Genomic DNA, 21,191 nt, shown 5'->3' with positions numbered 1-21,191 from the left:
CAGTACGGGGCATGATCATAACGAATCAATCATCAAATTCACTCGCGCGTAAATTCCAAACGGCCTTAACTTAATGTTCTAATGTTTGTAGATCATGTTGAGATAATCTCATTACCAATGCTTGATGAAATCAATTAGCAATCAGTTGATAGATAATTATATGGGACTAGCTTCCGCACGTGGTTTCGTCCGTGAGAACTATAGGAAAATATTTATGTGCCCATTTTCTTCTTTAGTAAATGATGATGATAGTCCATTTACTAAGAGCGCTGAGATTTTTTCAAATCGATTCAGGATTTCTTGAAATTAGCTCTTTCAAGCCAACCATCCTTTATGATTTTGACGAACCATTACTTTGATCATGTCAAGTACTTCCTTGGTTGTAGCTTCAGGCGCTTTTACACCATTTTTTTGAGGCTGGTCATTAGTTTTAATCACCTTGTTAAGAAGGTTAAGTAATGGTTCCATTTCATCAATATGTAATTCATTAACATATGCTTTCAAGGATTCTTTATAACGTAACTTAAATAGATAAAATGTTACTTTAGCAAAAAATGCATAGTGTTTTTCCCCGACCGCCCTTGCTTTGGAGATAGTATTGAGTTACAAGTCAATATCTGCTTCAAAATGTTCTCAGTCCTTTACAACTGCATTATCTGCTTCCTTATCATCACCATCATTTACCAAGACTTCTACAACACCTATTACTACAAAAATAATTATTTAAACTTTGCACTTCCGTTACTACCCATACTTATGGCTCTTAAATCATTATCTACTGTTATTCCCCAATCACCAATGGTCATTATGATTTATTAGTGAAACACCTTGAATATAACTACGATATTATGCGCATGTCATTTAGGTGTTAACATTAACAATATAATTATGTTTAACGTAATGAGTTTGTGGCATGAGGAAATGCTTATGGTTAGTTGAATATTTATCACCTAATAAATCTTTACCTACTGAGATTTGATTAATTCCTCACCCTCTATCAATGGACGTCCTGAAATTCATCTATGCTCAGTTCACATATGGATTACTAGTTATGGTGGTCTTCATTACAATACAGGATACGACCATTCTTATTACTATTACACTTTCAATAATCCTTGACTAAAATTTGAAGGGATTGATTGAACTTTATCTGATAGGCGGACGTGAGCTACTTAGTAAAAAGGGCGGCATACGTGTTGGTCTTTACTACATGATTGCTTCCCGCCGTTGACTTTTCTTATCTAGGATGGGGACGTATACGAAAAGGTTTTTAGTTTACTACGTAGTCCGTATAAGGAATTTAATGGCTAGGTTTGGATCGTAAACGTGTCATAGATATGGTACATTATCTATTGTTGTTTCATCAACACCAAATATGGTTTTTATGGAACATACCGTTGAAGTGGTATCAATTTTGTTAAACATTATTGAAGATAATATACTTGAGATAACAATCACATAGAAATGAATAATGACGCTACAGAACCACGTGTTGAAAAACTCATACAGATCGAAAAAAGATGAGGTGTAATAAATCAAAGACGTCTAGATCTCAATCTGTAAGAAATATTCACATGTTTGTATAAGGTTTCATTTATATATATTTGCCCATGAAGATGGATCGTTGTTGTCTCAAGCAGCTATTAAAGTCTTAACAGAAATACTAATTGATGCACTTGATACTAACTAGCTTTATCCTCAGCTAAACTTAAGTTTTCTGTACCTAACCTAATGTTAGGCTTTGTATAATCAGGATTTCAAGGACCTTTATCTACCTTTCTTATTTTTTACACAATATTTATTTAAGATTCAAAACACGAAATGACAAAAACATCACACCTACTATCATTCAAATGTTAACTAACATGACATTTAGCAGGAGCACCTATTGTTTCACATTTATTACTATCATCATATGCATCTAAAATTAAATAATTATTAGTAGGTGCAATATCAATATTGGTAATCGTTAATTATTGTAGGGGCGGGCCTGTTGGGAGCTAAATGTCACGTCCTACTGCTTTGGTAATATCTGATAAATAGATTGCGTTCATAGGCGTGTTCGGGGCAAAGGTAATTTGTATGGTACTACTAGCTTCTTTTGTTTAATTAATTGTAGGCACGTTATTGAGGCTAGGTATTTTGAAGTTGGCATTAATCGATTAAATGAACTGCATGACTGCCTTTGATGTATTTACCATGAATATTATCAGTCTATCTTTATCAAGCGCACTCTAGTTTTCGTTTACATTTAAGTAAAGAATCCTGTCATAAGATTCCATGCACCAAGGAACGCGGATAATATACACAAACTTCTGCATCATAACGTAACTAACACTTATGAAGCTAATTCTCATAACCGCAGCATACCAAATATAAATATTACCTCACGGTTACAACATCATTTAGCAAATATTCTAGACGACAACTTTCCTCGGGAAAGTACGCTACTCATTCATACACTTCTATTTAAGTAAAATGTTATGACTGTACCTGTATGGCTTCTGGTGTACACTTTCTCCTGTCTTGGCTTGTGCTGCTTATTTATGATAATTTCTTTTGTTTCAGGTAATACCAATTGAGATTCTTCGTTAGAAGATTCTTCTGTTGCTGTTGTATTAGGATAAACTCCATCAGTCTGGTCTTCTTTATTATTGGTGAAGTAACTAAGGTTTCTTTATATTTTCTGATAAAGCATTTTCTTGCACTAGATTGATTGAGTATAGCTTCGTCTCATTGTTATCATGTTCTTTGTTCGCTTCTGGTCAATTATTTGGAGTCTCGTCAGGTATACTGACGAGATTGAGAAAAGATTTAAACCTCCTGGTTACACAGAGGATGATGACCACTGCCTCTGATAAACATTTAAAAGATATTGTACATACGTTATTATAACAACTCCTTCATTTTTCTCCAAGAATTTACTATTCACCAAAAATTTGACCTAGAAATGTGAAATGGCCTTTTTATGGTCCAATAAATGCTATGAATACTAAACTAAAATATCGTTTAGTAATATATGATTACACAATAATAGTCACAACAAATTCCTTCGTACAATATCAGTAGGCGTTCAACCAACAGGTGAACTAAAGCCAGATAAGGCACGACTCCAACTTGCGATTGTAGAAGCAATTTAATTGTCTAAAGCCTAATTTATTTGTTAGTTCAACTTAATTTATGTTGTTAATGATACTAGGATTGTTGGCGATAAAATTGTTGGAACTCCTTTGATTACGATGGTGTATCGGTCAAAGGTGGATGAAATGAGCGGTTACGGCGATAGTTTATGGACCAAGTCACAGTCTTCCTGAATCTGTCTTACGGTGGATTTCAATAACAAATCTATTTGTAATCTGCTCTTCTGCTTATATATCTTGATCTGTTGATTTGCTTTAAATCAAATAATGCTATTAAAGTACTATTTCTCTTTTAGACGTAACCAGTGGGAATATAATATTTTTATCTAGCGTGAAAGTTAATGCAGATGGAATTATCAGTTTAGCTCAAGTAATTAATCAGTCTAGCTCTCTAATTGTATTACGTATCCGCAACGATGAAAGCTCAGATACAATTAGATAGACCACCATTGTTCATTACGTCATGAGCTTTCAAAATGAATTTTAGGTAATGATTGTAATCATAATCAACCATTACTGTTGTTATGACTAGATATTTTTTGCGGTTTCGGGTGAGTACTGAAGATGCACTTTCACCTATTTGGACAATCGTCTAATAAATCAAACACCATGACATAAGGTTTCAGCTATTCCTGTGGTCATATCTAAAATCTGACATCATGGACCTCATAAACTATTTTGTCGTACTCTGAACTGTTAGGTAGAATTCCAGCATCCGTATTTATAGCGGGTCGTGTTTGGTTCACGAGTGCACGATCGGTAAATACTTAAATAGTTATTTGTTGAGGTCACTGGTATGCACGCACGCCGTGCAAAATGTGCATGCATCTTATAGATGTATAGTTTGCTTAAGGTGTCTTGTATTATCTAGACTATGTACTAAATGCTTATGTGGGGATCGATAAAGTTTGTTACATGATCTAGATGGAATTCAGACACCGTCGCTCGTACCGAAATTGTACCCTACAGGTATTATTTAAACCGATGTGTGAGCATATGAAAATAAGACCTTCTATTTAGTATTTAGCTCCAACGCAACAAAAGTTTAGGGCAGATGATTATAGTATACAAAACTCACAATTCTCAGTTTGTGAATTTATATTTTTCATTTTTTTTTTAAGTTTCTGCGTTACAAAACGATACATTGATATCTATTTCAATCACAGACGAGGAAAACAACAAACATTTATGAATGTAGCTTTTCTGAGAACTGTCCATTTTTCCCTGCACTAGATTATAATGTTAAAGTGTTGTTATGCTGCGCGCGCGCATGTATCAATAGGCAGTTTGTAGGCTGGGGAATAAAGCCTGAGTATTTACATACATTATGTGTTACGACATACAATGCTATGTTAATGTTGGATTTATATATTGAGAGACGTATTATTATAATGTTATTTGAAAGATCAAACGGGCTTGGTAAAGTACCGATGATGGGGAAATACAACTTCAATATTTTTGTATGCGGAAAGTTAGAACAAAGATCTACATAATAAGGCAATAATTCGTTCGACAATGGATAGATCAAGTTGAGGAAATGTTATGTCCAAAATGGATAAACGTAAAAAAAAATGCGGTATAAAATTAATAATTAACCCCCTTACTTATAAAATCTCTAATCACCTTCTAAGCAACATTTATTTATTTATTTTTAGTTAAGACATGCTTAAGCAAAGTTTATAAGTAAGAATTTTCTTAAATAGCCCTAAAGTATTACTTATATTTAATTCACGTTTATAAGTAAGGCTGTTATTAGTCCTAAGAAGCCTACATTGTAAAATGTTTCCTTATTTGCCCGAAACTGGTATTATGGCATAACTAATGACTGTTAACTCTTTTACCCACTTACAAGAAAGATTTACCTCATTTATTATTGAGTAATATTACCAACAAAGTAAACTGTTACCTACACTGAACCACTCCCAATTAGTGAAGATAAAATCTAGAACAATGATTAATTATTGGACTTTCGCCAGTAATCGGCTCGGTCGCTTCACGGCAATTTGCACGAACTTAACGTGAGCTAGACTTGGTTAATTATAATGATTTAACTTTATAGCATGTTAGTTTATGCCCGCGTCGTCGCTCGTGTTCTATGAAAGGAAAACAAACTCTGCGATTATGAGGCTTTTCACCAGCGAGATTTTTTGGAAGCGATCGTGAAGTAATCTATGAACATTTTTCCGAGTAGACATAAACTCTAAAACTTTATGGGTTATAAATAATATTAGTTTAGGTTTAATTCAATAATCCAATAATATTTAATTGTTTAGACTTTAACATTATTTTTTCAAAACATCAGCAATGGTAATTTTGCATAGAGTACCTAAGTAAAGTTTTCTACGAAAAGGAAATCACTGATTCGTTTATCAGAGTTGAAAAATGCAAGCATACTAACGCTATTTTCAAAGTCATTATTACTAACAATATTCTGAAGTAGTTAAACACTATTATAACAACATACACATAATAGTTACGCTTTCACGTCTAGTCAACAAAAAAGTAAAAAACCAAGCTAGACTTATGTACAATAGTATTTACATGACTCTAATCACTGAACAGCGAAATTCACAAAAGGCTATCAAAATGGCCGTTGGAATACATAACACTAATGGTCAATACAATTCAATCACATTCTCGACTATTGAAGAATTTGAAAATGAGGTTAATAATGGATTATCTAAGAATTAAACTATTTCCAGTCCATTGTGGATACTAAATGCAATCTATTCAAAAATTATTGAATGATTATAGCAGAGTTTGTCAATTATTTTCATTTCTTCTTTTGATTTTGTGATCTTCGTAAATCTTTTAGCAACTATCCTATGTTATTTAACTCGTCGCCGTCACCATAGGACTCCAAATGTACTTTACTACCTTTCGTCAGCGCTTTTACCCGTGTCTTGGGGGGAACTAGTTCCCACACCTAGCTGAACAGTAGCATTATAGCGTCCATCGATAATTGAGCTATTTAGAGGTCTAAGCCCTCAATTCCTCAGCTTAAAATAGAAAACAGCCTTTCCTCAAACGAATATCGCAATATTAGCTAAACTTAGCACTAGACTGCGTTTCAACCTGCGAATCCAGGCCGAATCGAGTGGCCTTTTGTAAATTTTTAATTTCATGCTATGTGGTTTGCCTGACATTCGTGGCGCAACACTTAATGGCGTCCTGTTGTCGCTAAAGAGATTGGATACTGGTTTGAATGATATTAGATTAGTTCTTTTTAATGTAAGAAGTTTTAAGAAATCAAAATGTCCTTGGCGATTCTGTCGCTACAAAGGACAGCAAATAATTTGGACTGAATTTGTAACGATAGAAAGTAGTAAGTATGTGGGGCAACACTATTGACGTTTTATTTAGATGAGTAAATCATTATTTGACTTCAATATCAGACTATGTGCGTAGCCCTTACCGCAATAACACTGGGTGTCAATTTCCAGTTTAAAGCAATACTACAGCAATCCAAGCCTAATATTAGCAGATACCTCAGTATCGATATAAATACTTAGGCTTAAAATGTTTGTATCAAACTATATTAATATCTCTTAAAACTTTTAGCAGTGCATAATTCACGTTTCTAAAGAAATTTCAGCTCTTACGATAAACATTCCAATATAAAAATTTTCTTAACTAACCTCATAACTCAAAGAAACTATAACTCTAATACAATGAACTAAATCCAAACCTATTATAAAGTGACAGTAATGTTTGCACATATGCGTACGCGCAGACGTTGGACTGGGTGCATACGCGACCCCATTGCCGGTCACTGCTCGCGGGTAGATGCAGGTGCTAATAGAGACGTGAAATTGTTATTTCGATTAAATAGTGAAAAATATTATGTTATCATTGATTGTGTCAATTTGGTTGAGGAATAGTTTAGTTTTAGCAGAGATCTTTATTTCTAGCTGTTTATGTTCAAAACGGTTTTAATAATTTATCCTTTGATAGACCACCATATAAAAAGAGACTTTTGGATTTAATATCCAACATTAATCTGGAAGACCATTTTAAAGCCCACCTGAAAATAAAATGGTTTTTTATTTTCACCTGGCCACCATAAAAGGCCAATTTTAATTACTTTATATCAGCAAATTACTACAAAAGAAAGTTAATTGCTTAATTATTGATTGCCCATTTAAAGAAAAACTGAATTTGTCGATAATTAGATCGATAATTTCTATCGACGCTTTCCCTTCTCTAGTTTAACGGTGCGAACAGACCACCTACTACCGTGCGATTGTAAGCTAGAATAGGTACTTACTTCTCTATTATAGTGCGTTTTATTCTTTACTGTACAGACGCACTATAGACTTGGTTTGAATGTGTGTGTGTGATTGTAGATGTGTGCGTTGAAGTACGCTCTACTTGTGACTTGCAGGCTTTTAAGAAGTAAGTATTTTGTTAAGTACCGAAAAATAGGAAATGTGTTTTAAGATGTTTCTTTATTAACAGCGTTTTTATTGTCCCAAGCAGGGTTTGTTGGAGATATATTAGAAAATAAGTCATAATATTCAAAAGACCATTAATTTGCTGCAAAGCTGAATGATCTAAGTTTGAAAGGTAAACCTTATGATCTACCGACCCGTGTGGCTGTTGCTTACGCACAAGTAATTAATTAAAATTCCTATGTGTCACAAATACATCACTTTCTTGCACTTTTCTCACATTGTTCCCACAATTTCTCCGACCAGATTTCAAAGAAAAAAGTTTGTAACACTGAACTGCAATGATAACAATTAAGGCATTCCACACATTACCAAATATAATTGTAATAAGTTTCTTTGTGCACACAATGCGTATAATGCAATGGTATATATTGCGAGGTTTTTGCCAAACCGAGGAAAAAGGTATGCAATGCAGTGTAACTTCTGTGAGAACTCGCGAACAATTATGCTGGGAATATGTACCCAATATGTTGGGCTGTGTTGGAGCCAAGTGTTGGCCCAATGTTGCATTTTATTACTCAGACACGCCTACTTTTTATCATCTTTAAGAAGGATAACGAAATCTTTATCTTGGGAGACTCGCAAATATCGAAGCTAATGTTTGTTTTTCTAACCTGTGATAGAAATATGCTCTAAGAGTTCCTTAGAGGTATGTAAATTAATTTTATAATATATTTTTCTTTTCAATTGCTGTGTTTCTGTTTTTAAAAACTTATTCTATTTTTCTTCACGGGATGTAAAATTAACAATTGTTACTTAAGGATATGTGCTTCCTAATTTTTACAATAGTAAATATATATTTCTGAAGCTGAAGAGAAACCGTAGAAATCAAAGGAAGGATGAAGGATGCAGAGGAAGTTAAGCGGGTTTAGAATTACCATTATCTTAATGAGACGCTCATGCTATTTGCCAATAAAACCTTAAATACATCCTGTATTACGTCAACAGAGTTAAATTCCATGTTATTACACCTTGTGAGGTGACAGCTTTAAATCCAGGTTTTGGGTGATTCTCTATGCGGAACTAGTGGTCCGATTTAAGAAAAATATTTCGGTGTCCGATAGCCCACTTCATGAGAAAGGCTATACACTAATTTTTATCCAGTTGCGTTAAGTGGTTCCCACGGGGACGCGGGAACAATCGATGGCAGAAATTAGTGTTAATATACACAATATAGGTACCGTGAATTGGATAATCAATGATATAAAGTATGAATTTCAGTTGTAAGAAATCAGAAACAGTCACATTCAGAACTGTTAGACTATAAATCTATACTCGCTCAAAATAGAACCGTTCAATCTGATTAGGACATTACAGTGGTTGACCATATACTTTAGGCATTTGGCATAGCCGCATAGGTAAACTAGAGTGGACTAGAAAGGCACATAACTAGGATTCTACGTTAGACGAGCTAACTGACCAACTTATATGGAGCGCTAAAATGTCGTTTTACCAATATTGGAGATGCAAGAGTTTGGAAGTAGGAGATTTGGTGTTGATTAATTTTGAAACAGATTATAATGGTTATAGTTTATTTTATGATATTCTTGTTTGGATAAGTAAACAGAGATTCATTAAACTAAACTTATAAAAAAATAAAAAAAGTAAACTTAAAATATATTTACGAAGGATACTTGAAAAAAAAAAACATATTTCCTGCTATAATCAATCTACCAAACAGCAACTTCATTACACTGTAATTAATTAAGAAGTTCTTATAGTTCACGAATCAATACGAAAGCAACATTTTAGCGCTACGTTACGAAAGGTAAATTTTCCCAGCCTCGGACCCTATGAGTAGGTACCAGTCTGCGAAGTCATTGTGAAACTATTAGATCTTAGAACGGGGTTTAGCCAATACTTCGTTGTTGTTTGTAGTCTTTTGGCATTTGAGCCTATGTAGGTAAAGGCTCTTGAGCTATGGACGGGGTAAATGGTGATAGGAGTGATTTTAGAGGTTGATTCTGTGACCAATACATATAGAATCTGACTGCCATCGTGTCAGCTGAAAGACGGTGCCCCAAGGTTCGCTACTTTGCTCGATCTTCAACTTCCCGCATCGTGTGATGTATTCATGTGCAAATAAATCCTTTGACTAAAGACTAAGGCAAGGAGTGCTTTTAACTGTAATAAAGGTATTTTATATTTTTTGCATTATCATCTCGTAACCTACTTTTCTTTTATAAAACGTAAAGGAAAGCGAAATTGGTAAGGTTGGTAAGTAACCCTTTCAGAAACATTTACATCGACAAGCAAATAAACTAAGTTCTTTTAAAATATTTATAATCTACCTAATTAAAAACCTCATCGCAATTAAAATTCAAATTATAACCTAACTGTTATCAGTAATTAATTGTTTCCACTACTAGAACCTTGACATACTGAAGTTACGTTAGACATCGCGTGTTAGTGTAAATCATTAACCATTGAGTTTAATTGTTTGATTATATTGTAATCCAACTGTGATATTATAACTCTGTCTCAGTGATCTGTGATTATTGTAACACTTTCTTTGACACTTTAATGTAGTCATTTCAGACTAATTGTATAGGATTAGTGTTAATTTTATGCGAGTTAATTTGTGTAATACAGGTGTTGCAATTGATTCTGCCTACGAAGGTTGGTGGAGGCTATTTCTCGCATAGTAGGTATTCTTAACTTATTTACTCGACTTCAAAAATAGCCACATGCGAATTTAAAACCTCTTGTGCTTCGAAACTGAAATTCTTTAGAATTTCGCACGAAGCTCAGAGAAAAATCAATCCTGGCCTTTATTATGAAAGTCTTCAAAAGGAGCGGTGGATTTTAGTTAGTGAAAGATTGATACTTTAGGTACATCGGAAAGGAAATCATTTGGTGATATCCCTTCTACCAAAAACGGCTGCTACTGTTCTTCTACCAAAAGGACTTAGCTATTGTATGAACTTCTAAGCACCTTTCCACAACCACAAACATACCACATTTCCTACATTTCCACTAGTCTAGTGTTACGCAATAGCGTGTTACTAATAGCTGAACGGTAGCTGTGACCGCAGGGAACCGGTCTGCCAACGGATCGGAGTTGCACCGTTATCCTACATAGATTGTGGTGTAAGGGGAAGGAGGGTGGAGGTTCGAGATTCAGGTGAAGAAGTCAGTCAGTTGATGTACGATTTGTTTATGATGTGACTCTGACTTCCTATTAGACCTCAGCTCAGATACACGGACCACCCTCTTTGAAAGATTGCCAAAAATGTCGAGATTCAACAATTTAACACACCATCCAGATCTCCTGGCAGGATGGTCACCCTCCTACGGATCAACCGCAATTTTAAGCGTTGCTTAATCATATGATCTCTTCGATCAACCTGTTCGATTGCTTTATTTTCAACATATGTAATTAATTAAATACGTTCGTATCACAAGCACGTCACTTTTTGCACTTTTATGTAATTTTTCCATCATAGACTCACAGGGCAGAAGTAAGTCCAAATCTAGGTAGTAGGTAGGTACAGCATTACCGCTTCAGGCTTGTCATTTGTACCATACATATACACAATCGTGACAGAAACAAGTAAACTAAGAACGTGTGTCTGAAAAACCGTGAGATTACGGGCAAACCCGCGTGTTCGCACGATGTTTACATAACCGTATGCAAGTGGTGTGTTAATGCATTTTATTGGGTTATTTGCTTTTGTTATTTTTTATTATTATTCTTATTGCATATTTTATAAATATGCGCGTTATGTTCATTGTATGACTTTGTTTGTTTACAATCGGTTTAGCTATGCCTATGACTTTTAACTATAACATAAGCATCCAGAGACACCATTTAATATACACGGTAAATAAATAATAAAAGTTCCAATAAAGTGCAATATTATATATTTTTACGATTCTCTATAAAATATTACATCGTTGTCTACATGACTGCTCATAAAATAGAATGATTACTTATCAATAACTGCTCAGTAATTACCTGAACGGTTTCTCTAGCGTGTGGTCAGGGAAACTCGTTCGCACTGCACTCAGCTTTTTACGTCAATCAATAAAAAACAGATTAGAAATTTAATTTTTATGATTCTATTGAAAATTGTTGAAAGATGAGGTCAATATGAATCTATACTATTTAATTTTATAAAGCTGAACAGTTGGTTTTATTGCTAGCTTGCTTGTTTCATCGCGCTGATCTCACAAGCTGCTATTATAGACAGATTTGAAAAACTTTCAGTTGTAGTAGCTCTCTTATCGATGCAGGCTTCTATCTTTTTTTCTATTTTACTTACATTGGAAACTAAGCTTTCTTATCCCCTAGACGAAAATAGATCATAATTATATCGGCGGTTTGGGTAACTAAGCTAAAGTATACCTATGTAGATATAACTAGTAAAAGCATAACTCACCTCCCATGTTTAGTTAATAAAACTGTTAGATCTCAAACTACTAGATTTTCCCCCAAAAAAGTTCTGATCCAAGACCGTTTTTAAGCAGAAATCTTGAACAAATCAAATTCTGAACTATACTTAAACTGATTCTTAAATTAACACTACTCGACCTGATACAAATACAAACAATCACCCTAAAGCGGATCACACACGATACTTTCTCCCCGCCGTGTCAAGGTCCGATGTGTTAAGTTACACTTATTGTCTTAATGCGCGCGCCGTGAGAGTAGGCTTAATGCTGGTGATGACATTGACGATCATGTGTACTTAGCACAATGGGGCTTTTGACAGAACGTACGTGAGAGCTTTGGTAAGGTCTTTGAGAGAGTATCGTAGAAGAGGAATTAGTACCACAGAGAAGTAAATTAAAATTTATGAAGCGTGTCATCCCAACACTAAGTGTAATCTACAGACTGCACCTCAAACTGCATCAAAGTTTTTCAAAAGATTTTCAACCTATTTGAGCTATTATTGTGATAAACAATCATCATCATCATCATCAGCCTATCGCAGTCCACTGCTGGACATAGGCCTCTCCAAGTGCACGCCACTGAGATCGATTTTCGGCTTCTCGCATCCAGCTCCTGCCAGCCGTCTTAAACAATAGTGGAAGGTTAATGTTCGATTGGTAAAATTTGAGAGACTCTGGTAGGTTGACTTCCTAACGTCTGTACATATTTAATTTAGATACAATAAGTTATAACTAGGTAAGATACAATAAAACATCTATGATTGAGCTGATTCTCTCAAAAACTTAGTCAGTTCTTAATACGAGAGTAATGCAAATTAAAAATTGATCTGTTATAATATATAACCCAAAGAACTAGATTTAAATATTTACCTAAACAATTTGATGGTGCAGAAAATATTACAATTGATAGAGATCGCAATGCTTTTATCCTGTAGAGCCAAATCACAAGAGCTTCTTGCAAAACATGACTAGCGGAATGCGAGTGTACTTAGGTACTTACATTCACAATTGGTTGCACTGCACCTACAATACCTACTGTTGATGCACGCCTATTGTTCGTTGCGTCTTCATATTCTATGGATTCCATAGGACCTATACTATTGTAGCTGTAGTGCTGGGTTTCGACCGCATTCTTGTGAATTTCCAAAAACATTTTATCTACTGAAAACGATATTTTATTATTTACAATTTCATGTAAAGTATTCTTTATTTATCTATCAGTAAAACACCCAGATTTCTAGAGGATCATTTATTTATTGAAAACGTTCAATGTCATCGAAATTCAAGGACAATAAACCCTCAAATGACATATTGTCATTTTTAATTTCTAAATCGTTTTCTTCCTCTAGATTGCAAGCCTTAGTTAGTAGGTGAAGGTTCGCCGTCCCAAAGGCAGTTGATTACATGCAATTATTTGTATTGTGGTCCTCATGCGATCTGTCGTTTATGGTCATCAGTAATTGTGGTCGGATGTCGCTTGATGGCTTGATGTAATCATATAGTGATGAAGGTTTTAGGATATTGTTGTTGATAGGCTGTTGTTTGGTTTTTATAGGAAATTATGTATTGTTTTTGGTTGTGATATTTTAGCTTATGGAATTATGACCGTTGTTCCCTTTCTGAATTTCAAAGGTATTAAAGACTCCTTCACCATCTTCTTAACAATCAGGATTCCGTTGAGTTGTAATTTAATCTAAATTAAAACGGGAATCTCTTACAAAATCAACCTACTTTTCCAATCTGAAACTCCAAACACTACACTAACGCAAAATTCCGTATCCATTGCAGGCGGTGGTCGGCGAACGACGACGCAAAGCAGTGCAAACGCCACGAGGGATTCGCAACTACTCTCATTACTCGCTGCGAGAAGGCGACAACTTCTCAACGAAAGACTGGCGACGCATATCAATACGCTATCGTCATTAGCACATAAGGCTAACAAGTATGTATTGTCTCTAGGTGAAGGGACTGAGAAGTGGGTTAGTTTAGTCTGTATAAGGCTAGAATCAGAATGGTAAATTGATGAATGTTCGCACAAATGATGTGGACGGTTTTGTACCAAATGTACTAAGATCTTAATATTTGATGATAAAAATATAATATTTTGAAGAATATTAAAGAGAGATTGTTATTTCAATTATGCTTTAGATAAATTAGGAACAGATTTTGAAATAACATTTAATGATATTGTATCGCAGAATTAAACACATATACCTATATTTTCCTAATGTAACTTTTCAGATCCAACACTACATTTGCCCAGTTAGAAGTTCGAGACTCAAACAGCTCTACAGTGAAGAGGATAACGTTTGACAACTCGAGCAACGAACCAGCACCCACAATCAAACTTGTGACTTCCGACGGATCGAAGGAAATCAGACAAGAAGCAAAGCCACATGAAATACGACACATCTTCGTACCCAGGGTGTTCCAAGATAATAAAAGTAGGGGTGGGTTTATAAATAACCGAAGACGAGAGGGAATCAATAAGTCTGTAACAATACCTGAACGAGTTGAGGTAACTGCAAGTAGCATAGTTTATGTCCCACCTGAAAAATTTGAAAATCTTGACAAGGATATTGAATTAGACCCTGAAGAAGAATTCCAGGTTGACGAGTCTAACCATGGCCTGTATTTACTTAATTATTCAGACCCAGAAAATGTGACACAGAACACTAATATTAATGGGTCGGTCAGTGATGCTAAAGACAATAGTACTAAGGTTGAAACTACAACACAAACCAGCGAAATATCCAAAGAAGAAACACCGGTCAAAACAACCCAAACGGAATCAGAAGAAAAATCAGAAACCAACGTAATAGCCAACAGCACTGACAGTAAGAGCACAAAGTTAATAAAAGTTGAGAATGAAAAAGAAAATCGTACTCTATTTATGACGGATGAGATTTACAATCATTTTAGACCACTTGAAACTGAATTACCCGTTGAAGAAATGGCACCATTCAAATATTTTGGTCAAAAATTGGGAGGACCAGCCATAAGCGATAACTTGACCAACTCTCCCACATTATCGGCGTCAACCAAATCAGTAAATTTTATTGTAGCTCCATTGGAGAAAAGAAAATTCAATTCTAGGTATTCAGCCACAGAAAAATATAAGAATACTAGCGTAGATGAAGAAGAAATTAATGAAGATATGGACGTTTCTGTCGTTAAAAATTTTATCGAGAAAAATAAAATCAGAAACACAGTAAAAGGGCCTGCCCCAGCACGACACGTCGGGTTAGTTAATGCGTATAGAAAATTTTCAACTACAGTACCACCGACAACGAAACCACAAAATGTTGCGCAATTGAATGTTACTGAACCAATCATTCCATATTCAACGCCTAGCATCATTGACAAAAGTAAAGACGGCAACAAAACTAACAGCACCGCAACTAATAATATACCACCTAAACCAACAGTCAATAATTCAACGAGAGATAGCATATCAAACAAAACAAGCGTTCCCGCACCTAGGAACTTTACAAGAAACTACTCTAATATACGAAGGCGGCCACTCAGAGTAACAGCTGCAAGTACTGAATTTACTCCAGTGCTTACCACTCTAGTAATAAATGCTACAACGACTGAAAAGGCATCGACTTCAGTTTATACAGCGGTAGTAACATCAGTATCAATAACTTCATCTATGAAAGGATCTAATAAAACAGATGGTGCTCTAAAAGACGAAGAAAATAGCACCATTGTTGATATTCCTGACACAAATAATGGTACCATACCGAAAGCTATTCTTATTAATGATACAGAAACTACTACAGTACCGCCTACAAGCTTCAGGCCTAAACATATAATTCGAATAAGAACGACCACTACAGAAAATCCAAATTCTAGCCCTGTCACAGCGTCTCCTGTAGCCAGTGAATTATCAACCAAGAATCAAACGTTTGTCAGAAATGAAACTGAGTCGAAGATATCCGACAGATTAGCGAGTTTATTCCGACAGAGAAATATTGAGAACGCGACGAATTCGACGAGAACTAACAAACATAGGAGAAGGCGACCTACGACTACTACTACGACGACGACAACTACGACTCCAGTACCGACGCTACCACCTACTGAGAAGACTATAGAATCCTCAGTACCCACCACACAATCAACAGCAGCATATTCCAGCGCTTACACATCAACTTTAGCGCCAGCTACAACACCATCGTTCAAAACATTTGTAGTGACTTCGCGAACATCATCAGAATCAAGTTCCAAACCTGTGTTTGTGCCAAACACTACAAACAAAAGCCACAAGACTGTTAATAGAACTGATGGTGAAGAAATCGAAGACCCTTCATCACAAAACGAGGAAGTGGTAATTGAAGCTGAAAAGACCTACACAGCATCATACGTATTGGCTGGTTTAGGATTTTTACCAGTAGCAGCAATAGTAGCTTTTGTTCTTAGAAGTATATTAAATAAGAAGACCAAAGAAATAGATACGGAGTACGAGGGTTACTTCGAAGATGGAGATATCAAGAAGGAGTCTCCTATTACGCCTGTAGCTAGGCCTCCGCTGCCGACACCAACGAAGCCTGATCAGAAATGGGAGTTCCCAAGAAATAAACTACGACTTCAGACTTTGCTTGGCCAAGGAAACTTTGGACAGGTAAGATATTATCAGATTTGCAGGCCTTTAGATTGATAGTGAAATAGAAAGCTTTAATAGAAAAGAGGACTATATTAAATTTTATTTTTGACAACATTTTAATTTCAGGTATGGAAGGCAGAAGCAGACGATTTAAATGGCCATGATGGTCTTACTCGGCTGGTAGCAGTTAAGAGCATCAAAGAAACTGCCTCACAGAAAGAGAAACAAGAACTGCTGCACGAAATATACATTATGCAGAAGATAGGAACACATCCTAACGTTGTGACGTTACTTGCCTGTTGCACAGAACAAGGTAATTATTGTGACCATAATACAGCTCAAACGAGTCAGAAAGTTTCGAATAAAGCATTTAATTACATTTTTTATTGAATAATTACATTCTTACTGTTGTGGTCATCAATTGCGATATTGAAGATTATGTTCCGAAGAGTAATGAATACACATCTTTGTTATTGGACACTATTAGAATTGTCGAAAGAATTAAATTATTAAAAAACTGGGTCTGATTTTCTCATTCCCTGTCTTCCAAGGAAAGTGACAAACTTAGTCAGATCCTTTGACCTGAGAGCCTATTTAGGCCTATTCAAGCTCCTCATTCCTTGATGAAACATTTAAATCTCAATACTCAATACTTAATTTTAAATCTCTCCATTTAACACTAAAGTTACCATAATTTGCGGTGGTTTTCAGAGCCCTATCTCCTGATAATGGAGTACGTGATGTGCGGCAAGCTGCTGACGTACCTGCGCGAGCGCCGGTCGCGGCCTGACCGCTTCAGTGGCAGTGGAGCGTTGACGTCCAGAGATCTTACCGTGTTCGCCTACTGTGTGGCCAGGGGGATGGACTATATTGCGTCCAAAGGGGTGAGTTTTGTTTTCTACCTGCGAATTCGTTGGCGTTGAATTATAATTGTAATTATCAACATCGTAATTATCTTCATCATCATTTTCGTCATATTCGTCACCATTTTTGCCATCGTCATTAGCTTCATCATCGTTATATGCGTCATTATCATCGACCTTTTTGTTACAATAACCTGATCGTATCGGTATTCTCTTGCTGTAGCCTTTACTCGTTTACATAGCCCATTTTTTCCATGTACAAGCCCTTAATCATTCCTTATGTCATCCAGATCGTGCACCGCGACCTAGCAGCTCGCAACGTGCTGGTAGACCACAACAAGCTGTGCAAGATAGCGGACTTCGGCATGTCTCGCTCGGCCGCAGCCGGCGCGCCCGCACGCGCGCCTCGCGCCGCTCTGCCCGTGCGGTGGATGGCGCCCGAAGCATTGCTGTATAGCGTGTGCAGTCATCATACTGATGTCTGGGCCTTTGGGATATTGCTGTGGGAGATTGTTACACTTGGTGAGTTCGCGTTCTTCTGTTTTTTATTTAGGCTTCCCAGTCTTTAGTATGATTTCTTGGTCAACGGTTGCCAATTTTGACTTAGATTTATGTTTTGTGGCCGATAAAGGGATGCTCAATTTTGCAATGACTTTCTTCAGTACTCACAATAAATAACAGATAAATAACTCTGTGAGATACCTTGATATAGACTCTTATACCTTGAACCTTCTTCCTAATCTAATAATCGATACCTATACTGAAAACCGCATCAAAATCGGTTCGGCCAAACGTGAAATAATAGCGTGCCATCATACTCTACCCTTAAATATAGATTCAACTGAGGCTTTTTTTATGTCGTTTAAAAAAAGTAAATTGACCCATGTATTACAATCGTGTCCTCTACATTCCCAGGTTCAACGCCATACGCGGCGATGTCAGGCCGCGAGGTGCTAGGCGCTGTGACGGAAGGCTACCGGCTGGAGCGGCCGCCGCACTGCGCGCCCGCGCTGTACCGCGCCATGCACGCGTGCTGGCACGCCGACCCCGCACAGCGCCCCACCTTCGCCGCGCTCAAGGCCACCCTCGCCACGCTACTCCACAACGAGCCCAGCGAGGGGAACTATGTCGATCTCGACTCCTTCTATCAAGAGTCCTCTGTATACAGTGACCCGTCAGCCATTATCAATGACGATGAAGGCCTGTCGGCGGAGTATGATCGGGAGAGGCGCTGCTTTAGAGAGTGAGTTGGATGGTGGTGTGGGTGAATGATTGTTTTAGACATGACACGTAAAATAATATTGGTCCATTATTGTAGTCTAACCAACAACCCATACTAGGTAACAGATAGATCTTCATTATATATAGTACCTAAAGACATGATTATATTTCTAGACTCACCACCGGTCCAGCCAAGTTCGAGAACCGCGCATTCAACTTCCGCGACGAGGAGCTTCGCAACAAGTTCGGTATCGGCACTCCACGCATGGGAGGCTTCGGCATCAGGGACGTTCCCTTCAACGACAGAAACTTCTCCGACGGCGAATTCAATGAACGGAATTTCCCCAAAGAAAATTTCACCGATACGAACTTCACCGAACGTAAAGACGGGAAGCTTTCCACTTCCAGTTTCCATCGAGAGAGAGAACGGGAGAGGGAGAACCCGTTAGTCAGTAGGAACAGCTTTAATGGCTTCCCGAGAGTTGGGACTAGGGATAGGGACAACCACTTCCAAATGGCACCTGATGGCAGAAATAAGAGGGTTTCGGAATTCGAATGTGACATTTAAACGCGTCATCGAGGCGGAGGTAGTGAGATAGTGGAATTTGTATTTCAAACGTTCCACCAATGGGGACAACTCTGTCACGTGACGAACTGTGAGGAGAGGAGAGTGAAGGCATAACTTAGCCTTGTTGTAAGGTTGGTAGTAAGTTAAAGTGAGAGACGATAATCGCTTTGGCTATGTATATGGATACTGTATACGATTTGCGATTGTGTTAAGTCAGGAGTAAGTAAATGATGATAGCTTTATTTTTTTATACAGTCTAGAATAGAACGATATGATTTGATACTTGATATAGTGCAATGTTAAGATTCTTATGCTTGGAGCTAAGAAGGCTAAGTTGTGCCTGCAAAATGTCACAGTCCTACTTATTCAGTAAAACTTGACTGAAATGTAATTAATTAGTGTGTTTATATTAGGCTTAATTCGCCAAACATTAGCACTGATTTGACAAAACACTGTAATTTTGCACTAGTGTGGAAACATGACATAACAAGTTTGAATTTCATACTTACTGAAATTACGTAACTTGACAACTATGTTTATATGAAATTGTAAATAATTTTGTTAATTTATAACAGTATTTTTATATTAATGTATGCCGTGGTTTTCATATGAATAATTTTGTAAATAAATAACTGTTTTGTATGTTGAATATGATTGTGTTAGGTGAATAGGTATGCAGACCCCGCATTTGATACAGGCTTCATTAAACTTGTTTTAACTCAAAAATATTCCAAAATATTAATTTTAAAAACCTTTCCTAAAGACATGAAGTCTTTGCATGTGTAGTTTTATACAGATATTGTTAAAAAAATGTGTAGATCACAAGGAAGAGTAAATAATATGATTTTTAGTAAAAAATAGGATAGCTTCCTATATCCAGTTATTTTTCAAGGGTTTATTAAGATAAAGTCTATTTTTGGATTTTTTAAAACAAGTCAAGAGTTTTATAGTTGGATCACAATGGTGCTACATAAATTGAAGAGAGCTTGTAAATATCAGAGTTTATATACATATACCGAGTGTTATATAACATGTTATATTTTATGTTATTTACTCACAGTTTTATCTATGTTTCTCTATTCCAGATAATTGCTGTCTAGTCTCAAAAATTGTATGATTGTATGATAGTATTGGTTTTAGTAAGATCTGATTGTATTTTAAGTTTTAAAAAGAATTATTTTATTATAAATAAATATTAAAATGTATTGAAAAATTTAAAATGACTTCTTATTTTAAAACCACCTAGCGCCAGCGGTTTCACCCGTATCGCGATAAATTGGAAATCTAATAGGTACTGAAAGATTTTTCAAATCTTTCCATATTCGAGGTTCAAACAAAAAACTCGTCAACTTCATAATATTGGTACAGATTATACAATTTAGATCTTTTATGAGATTTATAGGAAAACAATCATATTATCCACTTTGAAGAGAATGCTTTGAGAGCTACCTATTATGGAAATAGTAAGAACTTAGATAACAAAGATCGGTCTTAAGCTGTCTAGAAACCTGCCTGTCGGGGCTGCGGGTTGTTCGAAAGAGATACCGCGGCCCTGGGCCCGAGTCTCCTAAGTTAATAATGTCAAAATCGTTTAGAAATCGAATCGCAATATGATCGCAATAGAAGTTTTAACCATATCGGGCATTCTGCTACTAATAAAAGACCAATCGTATTCGATTGACATTTGATTGGTGTGAGATTGGTCTGCTATTTTGGTGATTTTGGTCTATACGGTAGTTTGCTCTATAATCATATTGCAATGTTTAATCATTTGCAAACAAAATGATTCATTATTGAATGACAGAAAAGGATAAAAACGTTTATTTCAAAGAAAAAATAGCGGAATGCCACATACGTTTCAATCGTAATCGAGTCGGGATTGGATCGCAGTCGCTTAAGTAAAATTAGGAGAATCGGTCCCCTGGTACATAAAAGGCCTATGAG

The 21,191-nt window shown here is 36.1% G+C and overlaps 1 protein-coding gene across 1 annotated transcript in view; it reads left to right on the top strand.

The window, feature by feature from the left end:
- LOC124630355 (serine/threonine-protein kinase STE20-like) overlaps nt 1–20,467 on the top strand; it is a 118,245-nt gene extending 97,778 nt beyond the window's left edge. The window contains exons 2-8 of the mRNA XM_047164223.1: nt 13,775–13,928; nt 14,228–16,613; nt 16,722–16,908; nt 17,307–17,479; nt 17,749–17,980; nt 18,374–18,701; nt 18,854–20,467. Of these exons, the coding sequence (XP_047020179.1) occupies nt 13,775–13,928; nt 14,228–16,613; nt 16,722–16,908; nt 17,307–17,479; nt 17,749–17,980; nt 18,374–18,701; nt 18,854–19,247 (3,854 nt within the window). The 3' untranslated portion in view covers nt 19,248–20,467. The remainder of the gene's footprint in view (nt 1–13,774; nt 13,929–14,227; nt 16,614–16,721; nt 16,909–17,306; nt 17,480–17,748; nt 17,981–18,373; nt 18,702–18,853) is intronic.
- Nucleotides 20,468–21,191: the final 724 nt, after the last annotated feature.

The sequence above is a fragment of the Helicoverpa zea genome, chromosome 5 (assembly GCF_022581195.2).
Source record: "Helicoverpa zea isolate HzStark_Cry1AcR chromosome 5, ilHelZeax1.1, whole genome shotgun sequence".
In the NCBI taxonomy this organism is placed as follows: domain Eukaryota; kingdom Metazoa; phylum Arthropoda; class Insecta; order Lepidoptera; family Noctuidae; genus Helicoverpa; species Helicoverpa zea.
This window is presented reverse-complemented; position numbering and strand designations above follow the sequence as displayed.